This window comes from Sphaerodactylus townsendi, linkage group LG08 (assembly GCF_021028975.2).
Source record: "Sphaerodactylus townsendi isolate TG3544 linkage group LG08, MPM_Stown_v2.3, whole genome shotgun sequence".
Taxonomy (NCBI): domain Eukaryota; kingdom Metazoa; phylum Chordata; class Lepidosauria; order Squamata; family Sphaerodactylidae; genus Sphaerodactylus; species Sphaerodactylus townsendi.
In genome coordinates this window covers 87163590-87182383 of record NC_059432.1, presented here as the reverse complement: position 1 = coordinate 87182383, position 18794 = coordinate 87163590, and the positions used below count along the sequence as shown (strand labels likewise).

Here is an 18794-nt window from a genome sequence, read left to right as displayed (position 1 = left end):
CAGACAGCTTGTGAGGTACGTGAGGTTGAGTTCTGAGAGAACTGACTTGCCCAAGATCACCAGAAGGTGTCATGAATACGAGTTCACCAGATCAGATTCTGCCACTCATTTGGAATGGGGAATCAAACCCAATTCTCCAGATCAGAATCTAGAATCTTAACCAGCATACTATGCTGACTTTCAATAAGTCATTGATAACATATACCCTTGTGAAAACTAAGACTAGGAACACAACAAGGAGATCAAATCCTCAGCAGCACTTGATACCCCTAACTAAAGGCATCCTTCTGGGTTCTTTGGCACATTCCAGTGGTGCCATTACAGCTGAAAAAGTGACATGTCATTGTTGAGAAATACTGCTATCTTTCATTTTCAAGCAGGGAGTGGAAAATAATTGGGTCTTCAGAATCCTTCAATTGTGCATATTTTTTTACATAAAATACAAAAGAACAGATGTTAACAAGTACAGAAAGCTCTGTCTCATTTCTCTTGTCCTAGGAATTCCATGTATCAGACTATTGCATTGGCTTAGCCTAACTCTAAGACCCATACATGTATATACAATTGTTTCTAGGGCCTATATTGATGTTATGCTTGAAAATGTTTCTCTGCAATTGCCTCTGTTCTCTAAGTTAAAGGCGGTTGAAAGATCTACAGAAGCTGCATACGCTTGCTAATTAGCCTATAATTTTCAGGATGCTTATTATAGCCTTTTTATGAATGGAAACAATTATATTTGATTCCTAGCCCCTAGCAATTTGCATATATATAAATAATGTAAACAATTTAGTTAATTCTAGGCTGTATAAGTGAACAATAGATCTGTCCCAGCTATCATCCAGAAGACACAACGTGATACATGAAAGGACTTACAACAGGCATTCTTGAACACACAGTGAAATGAAGAAAGACTCAGAAGGCCACAATGTCACCTAGAAAAGATCCATGACAATAATATCACACCCAGCAGGAAAGATGAAAGAAAGAATTCTGTAGTAGTTATCTCTAGCTTAAATCTTCCTAAAATATTTTTAAATACCTTACAACTGGATTGTAAAGAAACTTTGGTCTTTAATGGTCTTGGGAACAATTTATAGAATCCCTTTAACCTAAAACAGGAGCACAACATGCAGAAGTGGAGATTTAAGATACGTGCTGAGAATTCAAGCAATATAACAAACCCCAGAACCAGCTCTGCTCCTCCATGGCAGTAATTCTGGCAATAAAATAGCATAGACCAAACTCCACCCGCTGTACTCTCAAGAAGTCATTTGCCCGTACATTACATTCTAGTACACACACAGCAATGCTGAACAAGGCAATCTAAATGCATGTGTTGCATAAAATTAACAGGAATGTGATGGACATTAGACATAGACAGGCATAGGTGCAGCTTAGATCAGGCCCCATTGCATGGGCCACGAAACATGAGTGTAAGACGCTAAATAATCCATTGGAGTGGGGGCAGTGGTGAGATTCAAAGAATTTAGCAACCGGTTCTGGTGGTGGGATTCAAATAATTTAACAACTGGTTGTTTACAAGTACCATTTTAACAACCGGTTCTGCCGAAGTGGTGCGAACCTGCTGAATTCCATCACTGTATAGCTGCCTCACACATGAACTCTACGTTTGATTTACATACACACACACACACACACACATATACATATATACACACACACACACACATATATATATAATCTTCTACTACTACTTTACATGGGAAAGGGCAAACAATACATACATATGGATATCCCTCCACACCTGCACATGACATTCAGTTTGACTGTAAGAATGTATTAGTAGAGCCACCCACTTGGTTTGCAGAAGGTCCAAGGTTAAATACAAGTAACTGATGCAAAAGACCTCTGTCTGATACTCTATCGAGAGCCGGACAGAGTGGGCATTGTTAACACTAACAGACCAATGGCCTGATTCCAGATAAGAAAACTTCATATGTGGGCTAATTAAAAACATGTTTAGCTACTGAAACAAAAATTATATTCTAGCATACAAAATGAAGCCTAGAATGGGTTTAGTGGTGCCTAAACTTTGGTTTGGGGGATGGGTTCTGTCTATATGAACCAGCATGGAAACATGTAATAAAGTTTGCATCGCAATGCTAACTAAAATATGTCAGGAAATTATTAGTATTCTTAACATTAAGTGGCTCAATGGCTTCTATCAAAAAGAACCTACCGGTACATGTACAGGAAGTTGAGCAGTGGGAAGAGAATTTTATATATTAATCCTGGATTATTCCAGGTTACAAAAAAATACAAAATCTTATAAGAACAAAATTTAAAAGATATCAATTCTCTTAGTCTTCCAGTCTCATATTATTATCTTCCAGTCTCATATTATTATCAACACCACCACCACCACCCATACTAGTGATATAAGCAATTCTGAAGCCATGAAGTAGAGGGAAACATTTTCTCTCCGCAGGGGAAGAGGTAAAGGGGGGAAGAAATTTGTGAAGAAATTGAAACATTTACCATTTTTTAAATCAGATATAGACTTTTCTATGTTAAGAATATAAAATAAATTTTATATAATGTGAGACATAAAATGTAACTGGGTGTGTATCGAAATTTCAAAGGATTAGGTTCAGAGGTGGGATCCAACCAGTTCTCTTGAAGTGGTTACTAATTTTTTCTGAGTGCCGAGAAGGGGTTACTAAAGCAACCTCCCTGCCCAATAGGGACTGGAGGTGTGTGTGTGCAGCAGCGCCACTGTTTGAATCCCACCACCATCGGAACCTGTTATTAAAATTTTTGGATCCCACCACTGATTAGGTTCAGTCAAATAACAATTACACGTTTACTAAGAGATGGAGCAACAACAACACCATGCATTTGTGACAAATTGGAAAAAGAGAGGAAATGATAAAATAGAAACTGTAAACCTTGCAGCAAAGCAGGAAGTTTTTACAAATCTGATTTTTAAAAGTAGTCTCTGGATAATGCTGGTAACAGAAAGAAGAAACAATGCAAAAACAAGCAACACTTAACTGAAGCAAGAATTAGGTGAGTCTATGTTCTATGAATAAGTCTTCCAAATTCTCTTTATCACCAGAAAACTCACTTTTATTTTCATGAACTTCAGAGAACTGAAAATTTGCACAGACTAAAACAAAGTTCTCTACTACTTTTGTTTTTGATTCAGTGTTCATATTTCACATCATTAGCTGAAAAAGCAGAAGAATCTGAAACAGGCCCAAGGACTAGTCAACATTATATAGAAGATGTAATTGCCCAGCTCTTCTGATTCATTAGAAAGATATTAAAAGGCATTTTGAGGGAGTATTTTGAGGAAAGCCAAACAATTTTAAAATGTTGCCTTATAAAACATTTTACTCGTCATGCTAACAGAGAAAATATTTCATAAGAGTTTTATATTTTTCAAGAATTTTTAATTTTAGCATCATTTGTTTTCAAAAGGCCCTAAAAATTGGAACACATGAGGAGGTCTAATTTCCGTGGTCTTCACATCATTACTTCAAAACTAGGACACTGGAATCCTGCTGAACTCTGCTGTGTTGGAACTCAAGGAACTCAAGGAACTCACGGAACTCACTTCACACAGTTGCCAACCAGTTGCTCTGGAGGGCCAACAAACAGGGCATAGAAACCAAGGTCTTCCCCTGATTTTGCACCCTAGCCCTGATATTCAGAGATTTGTTGCCTCTGGAATGGTAGAGGTTAATGATCACTATTATAGTATATTTTATCTGGCGTTTCCTATCTGAATTCTAGTGAGACAGTGTGTTGTAGTGGTTAAGAGGTTGGGCTAAGACCTTGGAAACCTAGTTTCAAAACCCCACTCATGACATGGAAGTTTACTGGGTGACCTTGGGCCAAGGTCTCAGCCCTGACCCTGGCCCCTTCCGCACACACAAAATAATGTGTTTTCAAACCACTTTCACAACTGTTTGCAAGCGGATTTTGCTATTCCGCACAGCTTCAAAGGGCACTGAAAGCAGTTTGAAAGTGTATTATTCTGCATGTGCGGAATGAGCCCCTGTTTGGTATTCGGATGGGATAAATCCAAGCAGTGGCCGGGGGGGAATGGTGGCCAGCCCCCCCACCCCCCCACCCCCCCATGGTGCCCCATGCCCGCCCACTTACCTTAGTTCAGCCAGCTGCAAAAAGCAGCCTGGATGGGCCCGCCAGGCTGCTCCAGGCTTCTGCCAGGCCTGGAGAGGAGGAGGAAGGGGGAGGGCGTGGGGATGATTTTCCGCCTCCCACATGATGCCAATGGCACCCACCCACCGCCGGTAGCCACGCAACTGCCTCCAAGGAATACCAGGGTCAGGATGCGGAGGCAGTCAATGGCAAAGCACCTCATAGCGCTCTCTTGCCTTGAAAACCCCAATGGGTCACCATAAATCAGCTGTGACTTGATGGCAAAACAAATCTGAATTCTACATCCTTACAAAATGTGCTACACACCAGCCATTCCATGAAGACATGTCCCATGCTGATCAGGCCCTTATTGGGGAAATGTCCTACCAGCCATGATAATCCATACATAAAGATATGGAATATCATCAAAAGTTTCTCTGGATGAAGAGCATATTAAAGACTAATGATTTCACTGCAGTATAAGCTTTCATAAGGCACAACCCATTATCAGACTCACTAACATGGACTCTGGCTCACAGAACCTTATATCTCATTAAATTCATTAGTCTTGAACATGCCACAAGATTTTGGTATTTTGGCTACAGCAGACCAACATGGCTACTCCTCTGGCATCTGTAACAAGTAACATCCTCATGTATAGTCACAGCTGCATGCACACTCACTTTCCATTAGTTACTGTTCACATCAGCACAATTTGTCAGTCTATACACCCTCACACAACATCAGCAGCTGGACAGAAGGTGAGACAGCAATAACAACCTGCATGGTAAATAAGCAACCATCAGTTCAAACTCAACACAAAGTTTTTCACACAAAGACCAATGAAGATAACAGAAAAATTAGAATACTTGCCAGAGCTTACCATTATAATCTTTATATCGGGGTGGATATCAATTATTTGTTGTGAGTTTCCACAAGGCAAGAAAGCAATTCACTGACCAATCACAATGATCAAAACCTCACATACATTTATACATCACCCTTCATTGGTCACTCTGACAGCCTATTTCTGACTTCAGTTCACAGAAAAACAGGCCAAATAAAAATTTAGGAAACAGAACTACATGAAACTAGAAACATATTCATGGGAAGGGATGCTAGGGTATCAAAGAGAGACAATTGTCTGAAGTACAGACAAAAATTGCAGCCAATACAACAGGGTACCACAGCGAACATCACCATGGCAAAGGGCAGGAGTTGAATTTGATGTCAAAACTGTAATGACAAATTGTGCCCTTGCACTGATACTGAGACCATTAAACTCAGTCCTATGTGATGCTACAACAGCATGCAGTAGCATTTACCCATATAATACTATGAGAGCAAAGAACTAGCTTGTCCATTTATGTCGAAATACACAATAGTTATCTGTTCTGTGAACCAATATGTACTATAATAGCTGTTCTTCCTGATAAAGTGAGCTAGCTAAATTTTTATTGAGAAGAGCAGCACATTCATCTATTCCTTTTTAGTAATCCATATGGTTACTTACTGTAGACATTTTGTAGAATAGACTGTACGTACAATTTGTGTTTTTAAAAGATATTAAGAACACAATTTTTTCACGAATTAAGAGATCTTAGCCTGCCTTAGTAAATGCCAAAAAATGAACCTTTGGTTAGCAGTTTACAGCCAAAAAGAAAAATAGGTAGGTTCTAGATCAAATCGAGTCTGAACTGTTCCTGGAAGCTAAAATGACTAAACTGAGGCTGTACCTTGGTTACATTATGAGAAGACAAGATTCACTGGAAAAGACAATAATGCTAGGAAAAGTCAAAGGCAGCAGAAAAAAAAGAAGACCCAACATGAGATGGATTGACTCAATCAAGGAAGCTGCAGACCTGACAAGGCTGTTAAGGACAGGACTTTTGAAGGAATTCTATGTCTTCCAGAGTGTCCTCTGCTCCTCCCACTTTGGTATCGTCTTCAGATTTAATGAGTAGTCCCTCCACATCCTCATCCAGATCATTTATAAAAAATACTGAAACCCTTTATCGGCCTGTCTGTTGGTCTCAGGACACCAGAAAGCATTTTAAGAGTTGGCTTAAATTGTACAGTTGATTTTATCATTGTTGTGAGCCACCCTGACTCCAACTTCACAGGAAAGGGTGGGCTTTACATTGGATTAATGTATTAATTAATTAGCAAGGAAATACCAAATTATAGCCCCCAGACAGGGAGGTTCAGGAGGACACTATTCCAGACAGAGACAATTCCACTTGGGAGCTGTTAACGTTTGCATGTTATGTGCCCTGCTGTTTGGTCAGTTGCATGGAGAGATATTCTGCACAAATACTGCACATTACTGGCAGATGTTGGAGCAGAGACCGTCTATGGGAAAAGCCCCATGTGGTAAACAGACATTCCAGCCCACACATAGAACTACAGTCAGCAAAAGCAGAGAGACTCACAACAACATCCATAACATGTCAAAACTGACCTTTAATAGACAGTTTACTGCTAACTTGTGAGTTTAACCTTAAGAGGGAAGGAATTAGTAAGCAACGGGTACCAGGGGAGTTCAGGAAACAAACAAATCCCTTGACAAACCATAGTTGAGCATTATAACAAACCAGTGTTGCCCCTGAAGCAATTATCTGTTAATTGCAGGGTAGGACACCCAGGTAACATCACCATTAGGGTATTAGATTAGCTCCTGTCATCAAAAGCAACAAGGCAGGTGTTTGGAAGTCACCCGCTTGATAGAGACTTCCACTTTCTCCCCCCCTCCCCCCCCCCAAAAAAAATCAACTGAAGCAGTGCGCCTATCACTAACCAAGCTTTCAAGTCACTTGCCCATTTATTTGCTACACCTGTATGCATACAGAAACCACACCGGTTGGTTCGCCCGGGTTTCCCAGCCTCTCTTCAAGGCATGATGGACCCCGCAGTCAGAGACCGGGGCGGGGAGAACGCGCATCACCCGTGCCTCGGCTTCCCCACGGGGGAGGGGTGCTCCCATTCGCCCCGGTCTTGCAGAGCCAGCCCAGGCGGCTGCGTGGCTTCTGCTTGAGGTGGCGCAAAATGCAAGTCAGTGTTAGGGGGGCGGGCAAGAGCCGCGCATTTCCCCGGTGCAAAGGCGACATTTTTCAAAAGTTTCGGGGGGTGCGCCGAGGAGGGGAGAGGGGGCGGGGAACCAGCACCACCAAACCTGGAGCACGCCAGGCCCCGGTAGTCGGGGGCTCCCTCCCACCCGGCTCACCAAAGGCTCCCCACCCCACAGCCGCCGCTCTGGGGCGGAAAGGCGCCTTGTCTGCCCTCAGCCCACCCTGCCAGCCTCCCCTCCCCCTCTGGCTCAGGTGGCAAACTTCTCCCCCTCGCCAGGTGCGCGCCAGGGAGGGACGCCCCCGCGGCCACTGACCTCCTTCTGCTTGGGGTCCTGCGGGTAGACGTCGGGCGGCCCCAGGCGGGCTCGTTTGAGGGGTCTCTGCTCATAGCTGAGGAGCCCGAAGGCGGCCATGATCTCTCATGTTAGCCGGCGAAATGAATGAGAGAGGGAGTTAGAGATGGAGCAGCCTCTGAGCACCAGGGAGCAGCACTTGACTGGCAGACAGACAGACTCCCCCCTCTGGGTCTGCCTCTTTTCCTACAGGGAAGAAGGAGGCAGAGGCGGGCTGGGATGCTGTACCAGCACGACCCACCCAAAGAGACGGCTGGCTGCCAGCCGCCCCCCAAGAAGTACCAGCCAACTGAGGGGGCAAAGCAGTCAATGGGAGGAGCGTTTATTTGGTACCCAGAGACCAAGGCACAGTAACCCCTCCAGAGAAAAAAATGAGATTGCTTTCTCTTCCAGCTATCTCAGGGGAACGATTGCACACACACACACAAAAATTGCAAACACGGAGAGGATTTTATTTTCACTACCCCCTTCCTTCTCCACCGTCTGGTAAAGAAAAACGCTTTAAAACGGTCTCCTGATGGAAACTCATTACCTTGTCATCTGAAGTAACTCACTCCCGGTTGCAGCCCTACCAACTAGTGACATGGCCTAGAATTGTCACTCCTGCATTGAAAGAATAGGAAAACCTTCCTGATTTTGAGACGGATAGTGGAGTTGAAGGATTCATACCCATTACTGAGTTTAATTATATTACTGAGTTTAATTATGTTTACAAAAGAACACCCCAAGATAACCCTTAACTTCATAACACTACCTAGTTCTGTACTCACAGCACAGACTAGGAACCTGTCCACAACAGAAAGACTTAACTACATTTCTGAAAGTGAAAGGGGTTAGCTACATCACATTTAACACCTAAGTAATCTCTGCCAAGTGCTCTCTGAAGCCTAATCATATCTATACTTTCTATGTTTACAGATAAGTCCCATAGAGTTCAATAAAGTTTATTCCTGAAGAAATGTGCAGAAGATTGAAGACTCTTTGTGGCTTCTGCTTGCAGTGGCGCAAAATGCAAGTCAGTGTTAGGGGGGCGGCAGCAATTGAAAACACTGGCCGTTTCTGCACGGAGGCGGAAGCGGCTGGGTCGGCGCATTTCGCACCGACCCGTGGACGGTCCGGCTGGGACGACAGCGCCGGCGTCCCTGGCCCTCTGGCACGTCACCGAGGCCTGGAGACACGCCCCCCCCGCCCTGCGCGACTGCTCCAGCGTCGCCGGGCAGGGGGGCGTGTCCCCAGGCCTCGGCGATGCGCCGGAGGGCCGGGGACAAGGTAAGTGCAGGGAAGGAGTGGTGGGGGGGAAGCGCCGGGAAGCCGCTGCCGTTCACACGGCAGCAGCTTCCAGCCGGCGTTTCCAAAAAACCACGCTGGGGAAGCGTGGTTTGGAAACGCCGGCTCGGCGCCGGGCGGGCGGCGCGGCTGCAAAGCAGCTGCGCCCCCTGTGCGAATGGCGGCCTGGGGACAGCGTTTTTGCCGTCCCCAGCCTGCCATATTCCGCCCGTGCGGAAACGGCCACTGTTTTGGAAACACTGGCTTCGCGCTGCTTGGGGGTTGCGAGGCAGCTGCTGCAAACCCCTCCCCAGGGACGGTGTTTCCGAAACAGTGCTTAAAAACAGCATGATGGACCCCACAGGCAGTCAGAGACGGGGTTAAAAACAGCATGATGGACCCCGCAGGCAGTCAGAGAGGGGGAGAGAGGGGGTGGGCGGGGAGGACGCGCATCACCCGTGCCTCGACTCCCCCCCCCCCCCCACGGGGGAGGGGTGCTCCCATTCGCCCCGGTCTTGCAGAGCCAGCCCAGGCGCCTGCGTGGCTTCTGCTTGCAATGGCGCAAAATGCAAGTCAATGTTAGGGGGGTGGGCAAGAGCCACGCATTTCCCTGTGCAAAGGTGACATTTTTCAAAAGTTTCGGGGGGTGCGCCGAGGAGGGGAGAGGGGGCGGGGAGCCAGCACCACCAAACCTGGAGCACGCCAGGCCCCGGCAGTCGGGGACTCCCTCCCACCCGGCTCACCAAAGGCTCCCCACCCCACAGCCGCCGCTCTGGGGCGGAAAGGCGCCTTGTCTGCCCTCAGCCCACCCTGCCAGCCTCCCCTCCCCCTCTGGCTCAGGTGGCAAACTTCTCCCCCTCGCCAGGTGCGCGCCAGGGAGGGACGCCCCCGCAGCCACTGACCTCCTTCTGCTTGGGGTCCTGCGGGTAGACGTCGGGTGGCCCCAGGCGGGCTCGTTTGAGGGGTCTCTGCTCATAACTGAGGAGCCCGAAGGCGGCCATGATCTCTCATGTTAGCCGGCGAAATGAATGAGAGAGGGAGTTAGAGATGGAGCAGCCTCTGAGCACCAGGGAGCAGCACTTGACTGGCAGACAGACAGACTCCCCCCTCTGGGTCTGCCTCTTTTCCTACAGGGAAGAAGGAGGCAGAGGCGGGCTGGGATGCTGCACCAGCACGACCCACCCAAAGAGATGGCTGGCTGCCAGCCGCCCCCCAAGAAGTACCAGCCAACTGAGGGGGCAAAGCAGTCAACGGGAGGAGCGTTTATGTGGCACCCAGAGACCAAGGCACAGTAACCCCTCCAGAGAAAAAAATGAGATTGCTTTCTCTTCCAGCTGTCTCAGGGGAACGATTGCACAGACACAAGGCGGACATGTGCACTCGCAGCAGCTGGACACGTGCGAACAGCAGCAGCTGGAAGGTGCCATTTCCCCCCACCTTTCCCAAATGCCTTACCGTCCCTCCAACCTTCCGGGGCGTCATCCAGGCCAGGGGACACACATACCCCTGCCCTGCGACTCCAGAGCTTTTGTGCAGGGCTGTGGGGGGAGGTGTCCCCTGGCCTGGGCAACACGCTGGAAGGTTGGAGGGATGGTAAGGTGTTCGGGCGACAGCGTAGCCTCTGCACAGGCGGCGCTGTCTTCCCCGCCTCTACCGGGACGATTCGTGCGAACAGTCCCGCGGGGGTGCGGAAACGGCCTCCGATTGCATTGAAAGGGTTGGGAACCAAAGTTAGCCTCCCAGATACAAGTTCAATTCTACTCATAATGTGCTACATCAGCCAAGAAAGGTAAAACCAATCCAGATATTTACTTCTGCATACTCGGAAGGTGGCACGACAGCACAGCCTCTTGCGCATGTGGAACCACAAGAACTTGGTCTGGATCACATGTGTCAAATTCAAGGCCTGTGGGCCAAATCATATCTGGCCCTCATTAACACACACTTAACACCCCATTGTCTGGCCCACAGGAGCATTGGGATGTCTGGCCCACAGGAGCATTGGGAGAGGCTACAGCCAAGGGAGCCTCTTGTACCCACCCAAACCAACAGCAGGAGCCCGAAGCTTGCAGCCTGCAGTGAGGGACGAAGGAGGAGGCATTCCTTCTGCAGCTGTTTGTTTTTAACCCCGCATTTGCAAAAGGCCAGCCAGCTGAGACATTCCCTCCCAGGGAACCATATTTCCATGCAAACTTTGCAATCCTTTGTAAGTAATGCTCACCCCTCCCCAAAGTTGCAGACCCAAACGGAGAAAGAAAATAATCTCTCCTTGCAAGAGAGCTGACCCATTGCAAACACACGCCCCCAGCCCTGTAATCCATGCAAAAAAGGGGGCCATGAGTTACAGAACTCCAAGCCAAAAGAAGGGCAAGCCCTCCTCTTTCACTCCATCCAAACTTGCAAACTCCCCGCCTCCAAGTCCTGTGGCATCTCCTTGGGGGCAGAAGTTGGTGTGTGTTTTTTTTGCCTGGTACTTTGCATGAGTTTTTTGCAAGAGCTGCCCCATCTCTGGGTCATGCTTTGGGTAAGGCGGTCGAGTGGAAGGGGCGGATGGGAGATCCAGATTCAGCTTTGCGCCAGGGGAGTCCTGCTCTGACTTCTATGCATACCTGCAGTGTAGGCTGCCGTGTGGGATGAACAGAAGCTGCTGCTCGCCGTAGGGCAGTGGGGGGTGCTGCTGACAGCACCAGTCAGGCTGCTGCTGCCGTCCCTCTCTGCCCAATGGAGCAGGCGGCTGCCTTCTCTGTGGGGCAAAGAGAGTTTGAATGCCCGGTGCAACCGGCTCACGCTGCACTAGAGCCGGCAGCACTGAAGGCTGCCGCCGCCGCCCCCTCTCTGCCCAATGAAGCAAGCAGCTGCCTTCTCCATGGGGAAGAGAGGGTTTGGAAGCCCGGTATTGCCGGTTCATGCAATGCAAAAGCAGCAGTGGCAGGCACGCTGCTGCTGCTGTCCCCTCTCTGCCCAATGGAGCAGGAAGCTGCCTTTTCAGTGGGGCAGAGAGGGTTTGCAAGCATGGTGTCGCCAGCTTGCATGGCGCGAGAGCGGCAGCACCAGGCAGAGGGGGTTTGCATACCTGGTGCTGCCGTCCCCTCTGCCCAACAGAGCAGGTGGAGCAGCTGCCCTCCCTGTGGGGCAGAGGGTTTGCATGGCCGGTGTTCCCGGCTCACACGGCACAAGAGCAGCAGGCAGGCAAGTCCCCTCTCTGCCCAATGGAGCAGGAAGCGGCCTTTTCCGTCGGGCAGAGAGGGTTTGCAAGCATGGTGTCGCCAGCTTGTGCGACGCGAGAGCGGCAGCACCAGGCAGGCCGCCGCCGCCATCCCCTCTGCCCAACAGAGCAGGTGGCTGCCTTCTCCATTGGGCAGAGGGGGTTTGCATGCCCAGTGCTGCCGGCAGCACCAGGTAGGCCACAGCTGCTGTCCCCTCTGCCCAACAGAGCAGGCAGCTGCCTTCTCCATGGGCAGAGGGGGTTTGCAAGCCTGGCAATAAATGGCTATCCTGTTCGGCCCCCAACCTGAAGTGTGCTTTGAGTTTTGGCCCCCTGTGCAATTGAATTTGACACCCCTGGTCTGGATGAATGAAGCTGTGGAGAAGACCAGCTTAAAGCTGACTGAAAATGGTCAATTTGTAACAAAGGATTCCAAATGCTGTGAAAGGAAAACAGTTCAAAAGTTCAATGGAAAATAAATTTTATCTGACTTTCTTCAGTGTTAAGCTCAAACGATAAATAAAAATGCATGCCTTGTTTGAATCTAAGGTTGCAGTCTATGTATAAGGGTATGCATAATGGTGGCAGTGTGTGAACAGAACAGTGTTTATGTCCCTGTCCCGAGTAACTCTGTTCAGCAGAGGCGTAGCTCTAAGGGGATGGGGGGGGGACGCACCGGGCACACACCCCTGTGGGGGTGTGGTGAAAGCAGGGCAGGGGCATCCCAGGGCGGGATGGGACAGGGGGCAGAGGACGCACCAGTGCACCGAGCTCTTTCCCCCCTTGCTACACCTCTGCTGTACAATATCTGAATGAGGGACAATTATTACAGAGGGCTGAGTAGATGTGACAGTCTGACCTACCTGTAATTCTGAATGTGTCGGAAAGAAGTTGTGGTGGGGTGGTAGCCATTCTGTGTAAGTGAGAAAAGGTGGGTTGTGCCAGGTTTGAATCTGTTCCACCACATATGTTGCTGGGTGACCTTGTGCCAGTCACTCTCAAACTTCACAAGATTGATGTAAAGAGGACAAACTGAAGGAGAAGGGACTGGTGTTGTAAGTTGCTTTAGTTCCGCATTGGGGAGAAGTGTGAGGTATGAATATCTAAATATATTCATCAATAAGCTTGCTGGAGGGGTTGTGTGACTGTCTCGGTTCCATTCAGAACTCAAGCCTTCTGATGCCACACTCCTAAAAATAGGTAGATGAGTAAATGAATATTGGGTTTTGACGTGGGTGCATTCCTACACTTTGGCTTGAGGCCAGCTGTGGCATTGATTCACTGACACCCTATATCAGCACTTAATCTTGGGTGAATTCATCCTCAGAGATCAATTGCTTTTTCACTGTGTGTAACACCATTTCAAACCCATCCTCCTCTGTTTCAACACACTGCAAGATGGCCCAGCTCATGCTCAAGGCAGCCATAGTGGCAAACTCAACTAAAAGTAGACTGGAAAATGAGCATCTTGGGCAAATGTCACATGAATACATAAAGCTGCCTTATACTGATTCAGATGCTTGGTCCATCAAGGTCAGTATTGTCTATCTTGACTGGCAATGGTTCTCCAGGGTCTCAGGCAGAGCTTTTCCATATCACCTATTGCAGTGATGGCGAACCTTTGGCACTCCAGATGTTATGGACTACAATTCCCATCAGCCCCTTCCAGCATGGCCAATTGGCCATGCTGGAAGGGGCTGATGGGAATTGTAGTCCATAACATCTGGAGTGCCAAAGGTTCACCACCACGGACCTATTGCCTGATCCTTTCAAATGGAAATGCTGAGGATTGAATCCCGGAACTTTCTACATGCCAGGCAGGTATTCTGCCACAGTCCTTGCTTGACCCTTTGCTTGTTTCATATGGGCAATTGGATGAGTCAAGTCTGATAGGGATGGGGTAGCCAACTTCCAAGCATGGGTACCTCTACCTAACCAGGGGACAAGGTTAAGTATTCTGGCCACTCCCATCAAGGCCCAGCATATTTTAATGTAATATTTCTTGTGGGTAAGAGAGTCTGGTGTTTGCTGTCTCCAAAGGGTCTGGTCTCTCACTCTTCAAGGGGAATTTCAGACCAGGTAATCCCTTTAGTGAGCAGTGAGATGTGGATCTGTTAGCACCACAGAGACCAACAAATGTTTTGAGACCTGAGCTTTCCTCAAAAATCAGGTAACTGACAAAGGGAGCTTTAACTCTCAAAAACTCATACTCCAAAAACTCTACTGATCTATAAGGCACTACCAATCTCAAATCTAGCCATTCTATTTTTCCAGTGTGTAAGTTATTGTACTGAAGCACTTACCTATAAACAGACATATTGCATGGAACATGTGGAATAAAGTATGTAGAATACTGGAAGCATTCCTCGGTATGGCATAGTAATCCAATTGTTTTTTTTAAACCACAATTTATGTACAAATGTCTGTTTAGTCTACCAAACTAAATTAACACATCCTGATTGCTGCACAAATTCCTGTTTGACTTTCTACTTTCTCTCTCCCACTTTCCAGCAAGGAGGTTATCTTCCTTATACTGCTGTCTCTGTAACCAGATGGTTACAGGAATGCAAAGGTTGTGCTATTCAACAAACTTTGGTTTGTGAATTAACACATTGCAGAAAAAAAACTGTATATAATACAAGCCGTGGTTACCAAACAACTATAGACCATAGTTGGGAAAGTCAATTTGGTGCCAGCCAGTTAGTTTGATCATTTGCATTCTGGATGTCACAACGAACCAAAGCTTGATCCATCAACCATTTATAAACCATGGTTTATTATGATGTTTGAATAACAGCCAATGATAGCTAGCCTACTTATGCACAAAGGAAACTGAATTTCAGTCTTGAAAGAAATCCAGTGATAAGACATTACCCCTGGCCATGTAGCCTATATAGTATAAGTCAGTGTTTTAGCTAGCGTCTTATAATAAATATACAGTGCAATCTGAAACAGAGTTATGCTCCTGTAAGCCCAGTGACTTCAGTGGATTTAGAAAGATATATATCTGCTAAAGGTCAGATTCCTTCCCTAGCCATTTATTTCTAACACACTCAAAAAGTGGGAAGACATTGTACATTAAAAACTGATAAGGATTCTCTAAGAGGAATATAGCTTTGCAAGAATATAAGAAAACCTAGCAGTCTACAGCTGTAGATTGATATACTTGACTGAATATACTTGACTGATATACTTGATATACAGACTGAATCACAAATCTGGAGATATTGTTCAAAGGCTAAACATTGAGGATATAATGCTCCATTTCAATGTAATTGCTGTCAAAAATGCATGTTATATGTATAGATATATCAACAGAATTCTACACAATAACCGCCTCTACAAGTGAGCTGACTATAAATACAGAGCTATTCTAGGTTTGATTTATTTGTTTTCTTACTCCACAGTATTAAGAAACAATAATATACTATGATTTACTTTATGGGTAGCCTGGGAATTATTTTACAGGGCAGGTTAAGAACGGACATAAGCGCTTCTTCTGCAATCAATAAAGTGCAACAAAATACAATGCAGGTACCAAGAGAGGCAATAAATGCAGTAAATAAATGAGTTTGTATTTGTCGCTTAAAGCAGTTTTCAGGATGGTGAAAATTAAGGAGGATTGTAAAGAGCTACAGCAGAGTCTCTATAAACTGTGGGCAACGATATGGGAAATGAAATTCAAAGATAAGTAAGTGTAAGGTGAGGCACAATGAGAGAAAGTCCTAATTTTCAATAAATGCTTGGGATGGTGTGAACTTGCTGAGTCTAAGGCCCCTTCCACAGACGCAAAATAATGCGTTTTCAAACGACTTTCACAACTGTTTGTAAGTGGATTTTGCTATTCCGCACAGCTTCAAAGAGCACTGAAAGCAGTTTGAAAGTGCATTATTCTGCATGTGCGGAATGAGCCTAAGAATGAAAAAGACATTGAGGTTGTGGTGAATATCTCAATGACCCACTGTGCAGCAGCTGCTAAAGGTGGCAAACTGCTGTGGATTATTAAGAGACTGCAAATAAATAGACAACATTGTAATGCCTGCACACAGAGCTATAATACAGACTTATTTGGAATAGTGAATATAATTCTGGTTACCATATCTCAAAAAGGCTATTGCATTGCTGGAAAAAGGACAGAAGATGGCAACCACGATGATTAAGGTGTTGAAGCACCTTTTCTATGAAGCAAAGCTGAACAGTCGGGACTTCTTCATTTAGAAAAGAAGATTACTGAGAAGGATTATGATAGAGGTTTTAAAATAATACACAATGTTAGAGAAAGTGGATAGGGAGAGCTTTTTCTCCCTTTCCCATAATATTGGGCCCCTAGAGAAGTTGATGGCCATTAGGTTCAAGACAGACAAAAGGAAATACTTCTTTAGTCAGTTAGTAATTAAGGTGTAGAATTCACTGTTAGAGGATATAGTGAAGTCCAGAAGCACAGAAAGGGATTAGCCATATTAATGGTAGATAGATCCATCAATGGCTACTAGCCATCATGAGTAAATGAAACCTAAATACACAGAGGCAGCAAATTCCTGAATATTAGTGGTAGGAGATAATGTCAAGGGAAGGCTTTGGCCTCTGTGCCCTGTTTGTTGGACTTCTGGGGTAACTGGTTAGACACTGCTTGAAAGAGGCTGCTGGACCAGAGGAAGACCATTAGCCTTTTCTAGAAGGGCACTTCATATGTTCAGTTCAGCTGTTGGTGTGACACAGGGAATGTTATTATAGATGTGTTCTGAATCACTTGGGTTTCTGTATCAATTGATGGTCATGTAACCACATTTTCAACTTCCTTTGCTTTACATTGAAGTGTGCATTTGGTCTAAGAGGGTTCCATTAACGAAGACTGTGTACACAACACTTTTGCCTCTGGCTAATCTAGTGCACCATGTCTGGTATACACCTTTCCTTTAATTATCTCATGTACTGGATGGTTGTTGAGCTTATTGTAGAGCTCACAATTTAGGCTGCCAGGTTATGATCTGAGTCATTTGAGGATGCAAGTAGCCATACTGCTCAAAGGAAGATTTGTGAAAGCATCCTTAGTTGATAAGAATAAATTTAATACCACTGATATCAATATTACTGGCCATGCAATCCACAGGGGTGGGGGCCTGAAAGACTCATGGGCGCAGCACAAGGGCTTGGTGACACAAATGCCCCTTATACCAGCATAAGGAGCAAACGTGCTTGTAGGGGGTAACTCGCAACTCCACACTGACCAAACATGGAAAATACTAGGGTGCTTGTGCTCCCCCAGTACAGGAGCCTGCACCGGCATGGGTGGGGCACTATGGGGGTTTTCCTGGGGTGGAGCCAACTTTAGTCAACTTGCACAGGACTTTCAGCCCAGGAACACCCCCTGTGCCTGCCAGTGAGTTATGCCATGAAAAAGGCAAGTAAAAGCTAATGAAAATGCACGGGGAGGTGGGAACGTTGGGGGTTTTTCCCTCGTCTCCATGCCTCCCCAATCTTCTTTGGAGGCACTGTAGCTGCACCTTGGTAGTGCCATCCCCAGCTGCCGAACAACTGCCTCCACGTCTGTCAATTCTGTCAATCAATTTCAATCCAAGTTCTTGAAATATTAAAAGTCAACAGACCTCTAGCCATAACAACTTGTTTTAGAAAAATACCCCCATTAATTCATAGCATTCGTCATAGTACATCCTATGGCCTCTGATGAAGTGAAGGCTGACTCATAAAATCTTTTGCTGGAATAAATTTTGTTGGTGTTTAGGGTGGTAATCTGTGTAGTAATGACACATGGTGTGTCATTGCTTCTGCTCCTGAGTTGATAGTATTCTGCTTCCTAACTCACTGGCAGGATAAGCATTTTAAATGTATAATGCCAAGAACTGCAATTATAAACTGCATTTTTTCTTCTCACAAATGTTCAGCAGCATGCATAGAAAGTGTGATAGCCCTGCAAATACCACCGAATAATGCAAGACCATAAATTCTGACACTGCGTCATCTGACTATCAAGATTAACACAAAGCATCATGGCAGAAAAGAAAATCATGTTGTGCCTTTAGCAGAAGAAAGTAGTGAAGGTAAATCATGTTGTGTCCACAGATATGAGATCGCATATTCCAGGCCCTCTCAGGCTAGTTCTCAAATGTAATATAAGTGTAATACTCCTGCCAGTCCCAGAGCTGGCTGAAGGTCTATTCCCTGGGCATAGAAGATTGAAATGGTCAGACCAATTGCAAAACAAAATAGCTCAAATTTTGTCAACTGATGAACTGACAAATTGTCATACCGCTATATTAAAATCTGGAAATGATATCTTAGAGCAGTATGAGGAGATTACAAACCAACTTAAACCTTTATTAATTAATACCAAATGCCCATCACCTGTAACTCATCAAAATCATGTTTGGTTTGATCGAGAATGCAAATTCCACTGGAACTGTTGTTGCTACCTTCTATCCCAAGGCAGGGATCTCCTGCATATAACTCTATATTAGCCAACAAAATTAGCTATCAAATGTCCCTGTCCTTGTTTTTTAAGATGCAGTTAGCACCAAAGACTCATAACACATGTGGCAGATGTTGATAGCAATGCTGTCTCCATGGTGCCAGAGGAAAAGCATTAGCTCAGCCAGTTCCTGATGTTTGACATTTCCAAACATATTGGAATCAATATGCCACTTTCAAATAAATATGAACTAGGTGATGAAATTTTTGAGAAATGTTTACAGGAGAGATAAACAACATGGCTAAATCACATCCTGCAAGCCCCTCTCATAATTATGCACAGACACA

At 45.9% G+C, this 18794-nt stretch overlaps 1 protein-coding gene across 1 annotated transcript in view; it reads right to left on the bottom strand.

Annotated features, from left to right (window-relative positions):
• Nucleotides 1–7630, bottom strand: part of MED12L (mediator complex subunit 12L) — a 201523-nt gene extending 193893 nt beyond the window's left edge. Inside the window, 1 exon segment of the mRNA XM_048507092.1 lies at nucleotides 7511–7630. Coding sequence (XP_048363049.1) covers nucleotides 7511–7609 — 99 coding nt within the window. The 5' untranslated portion in view covers nucleotides 7610–7630.
• Between the last annotated feature and the right edge of the window lie 11164 nt (nucleotides 7631–18794).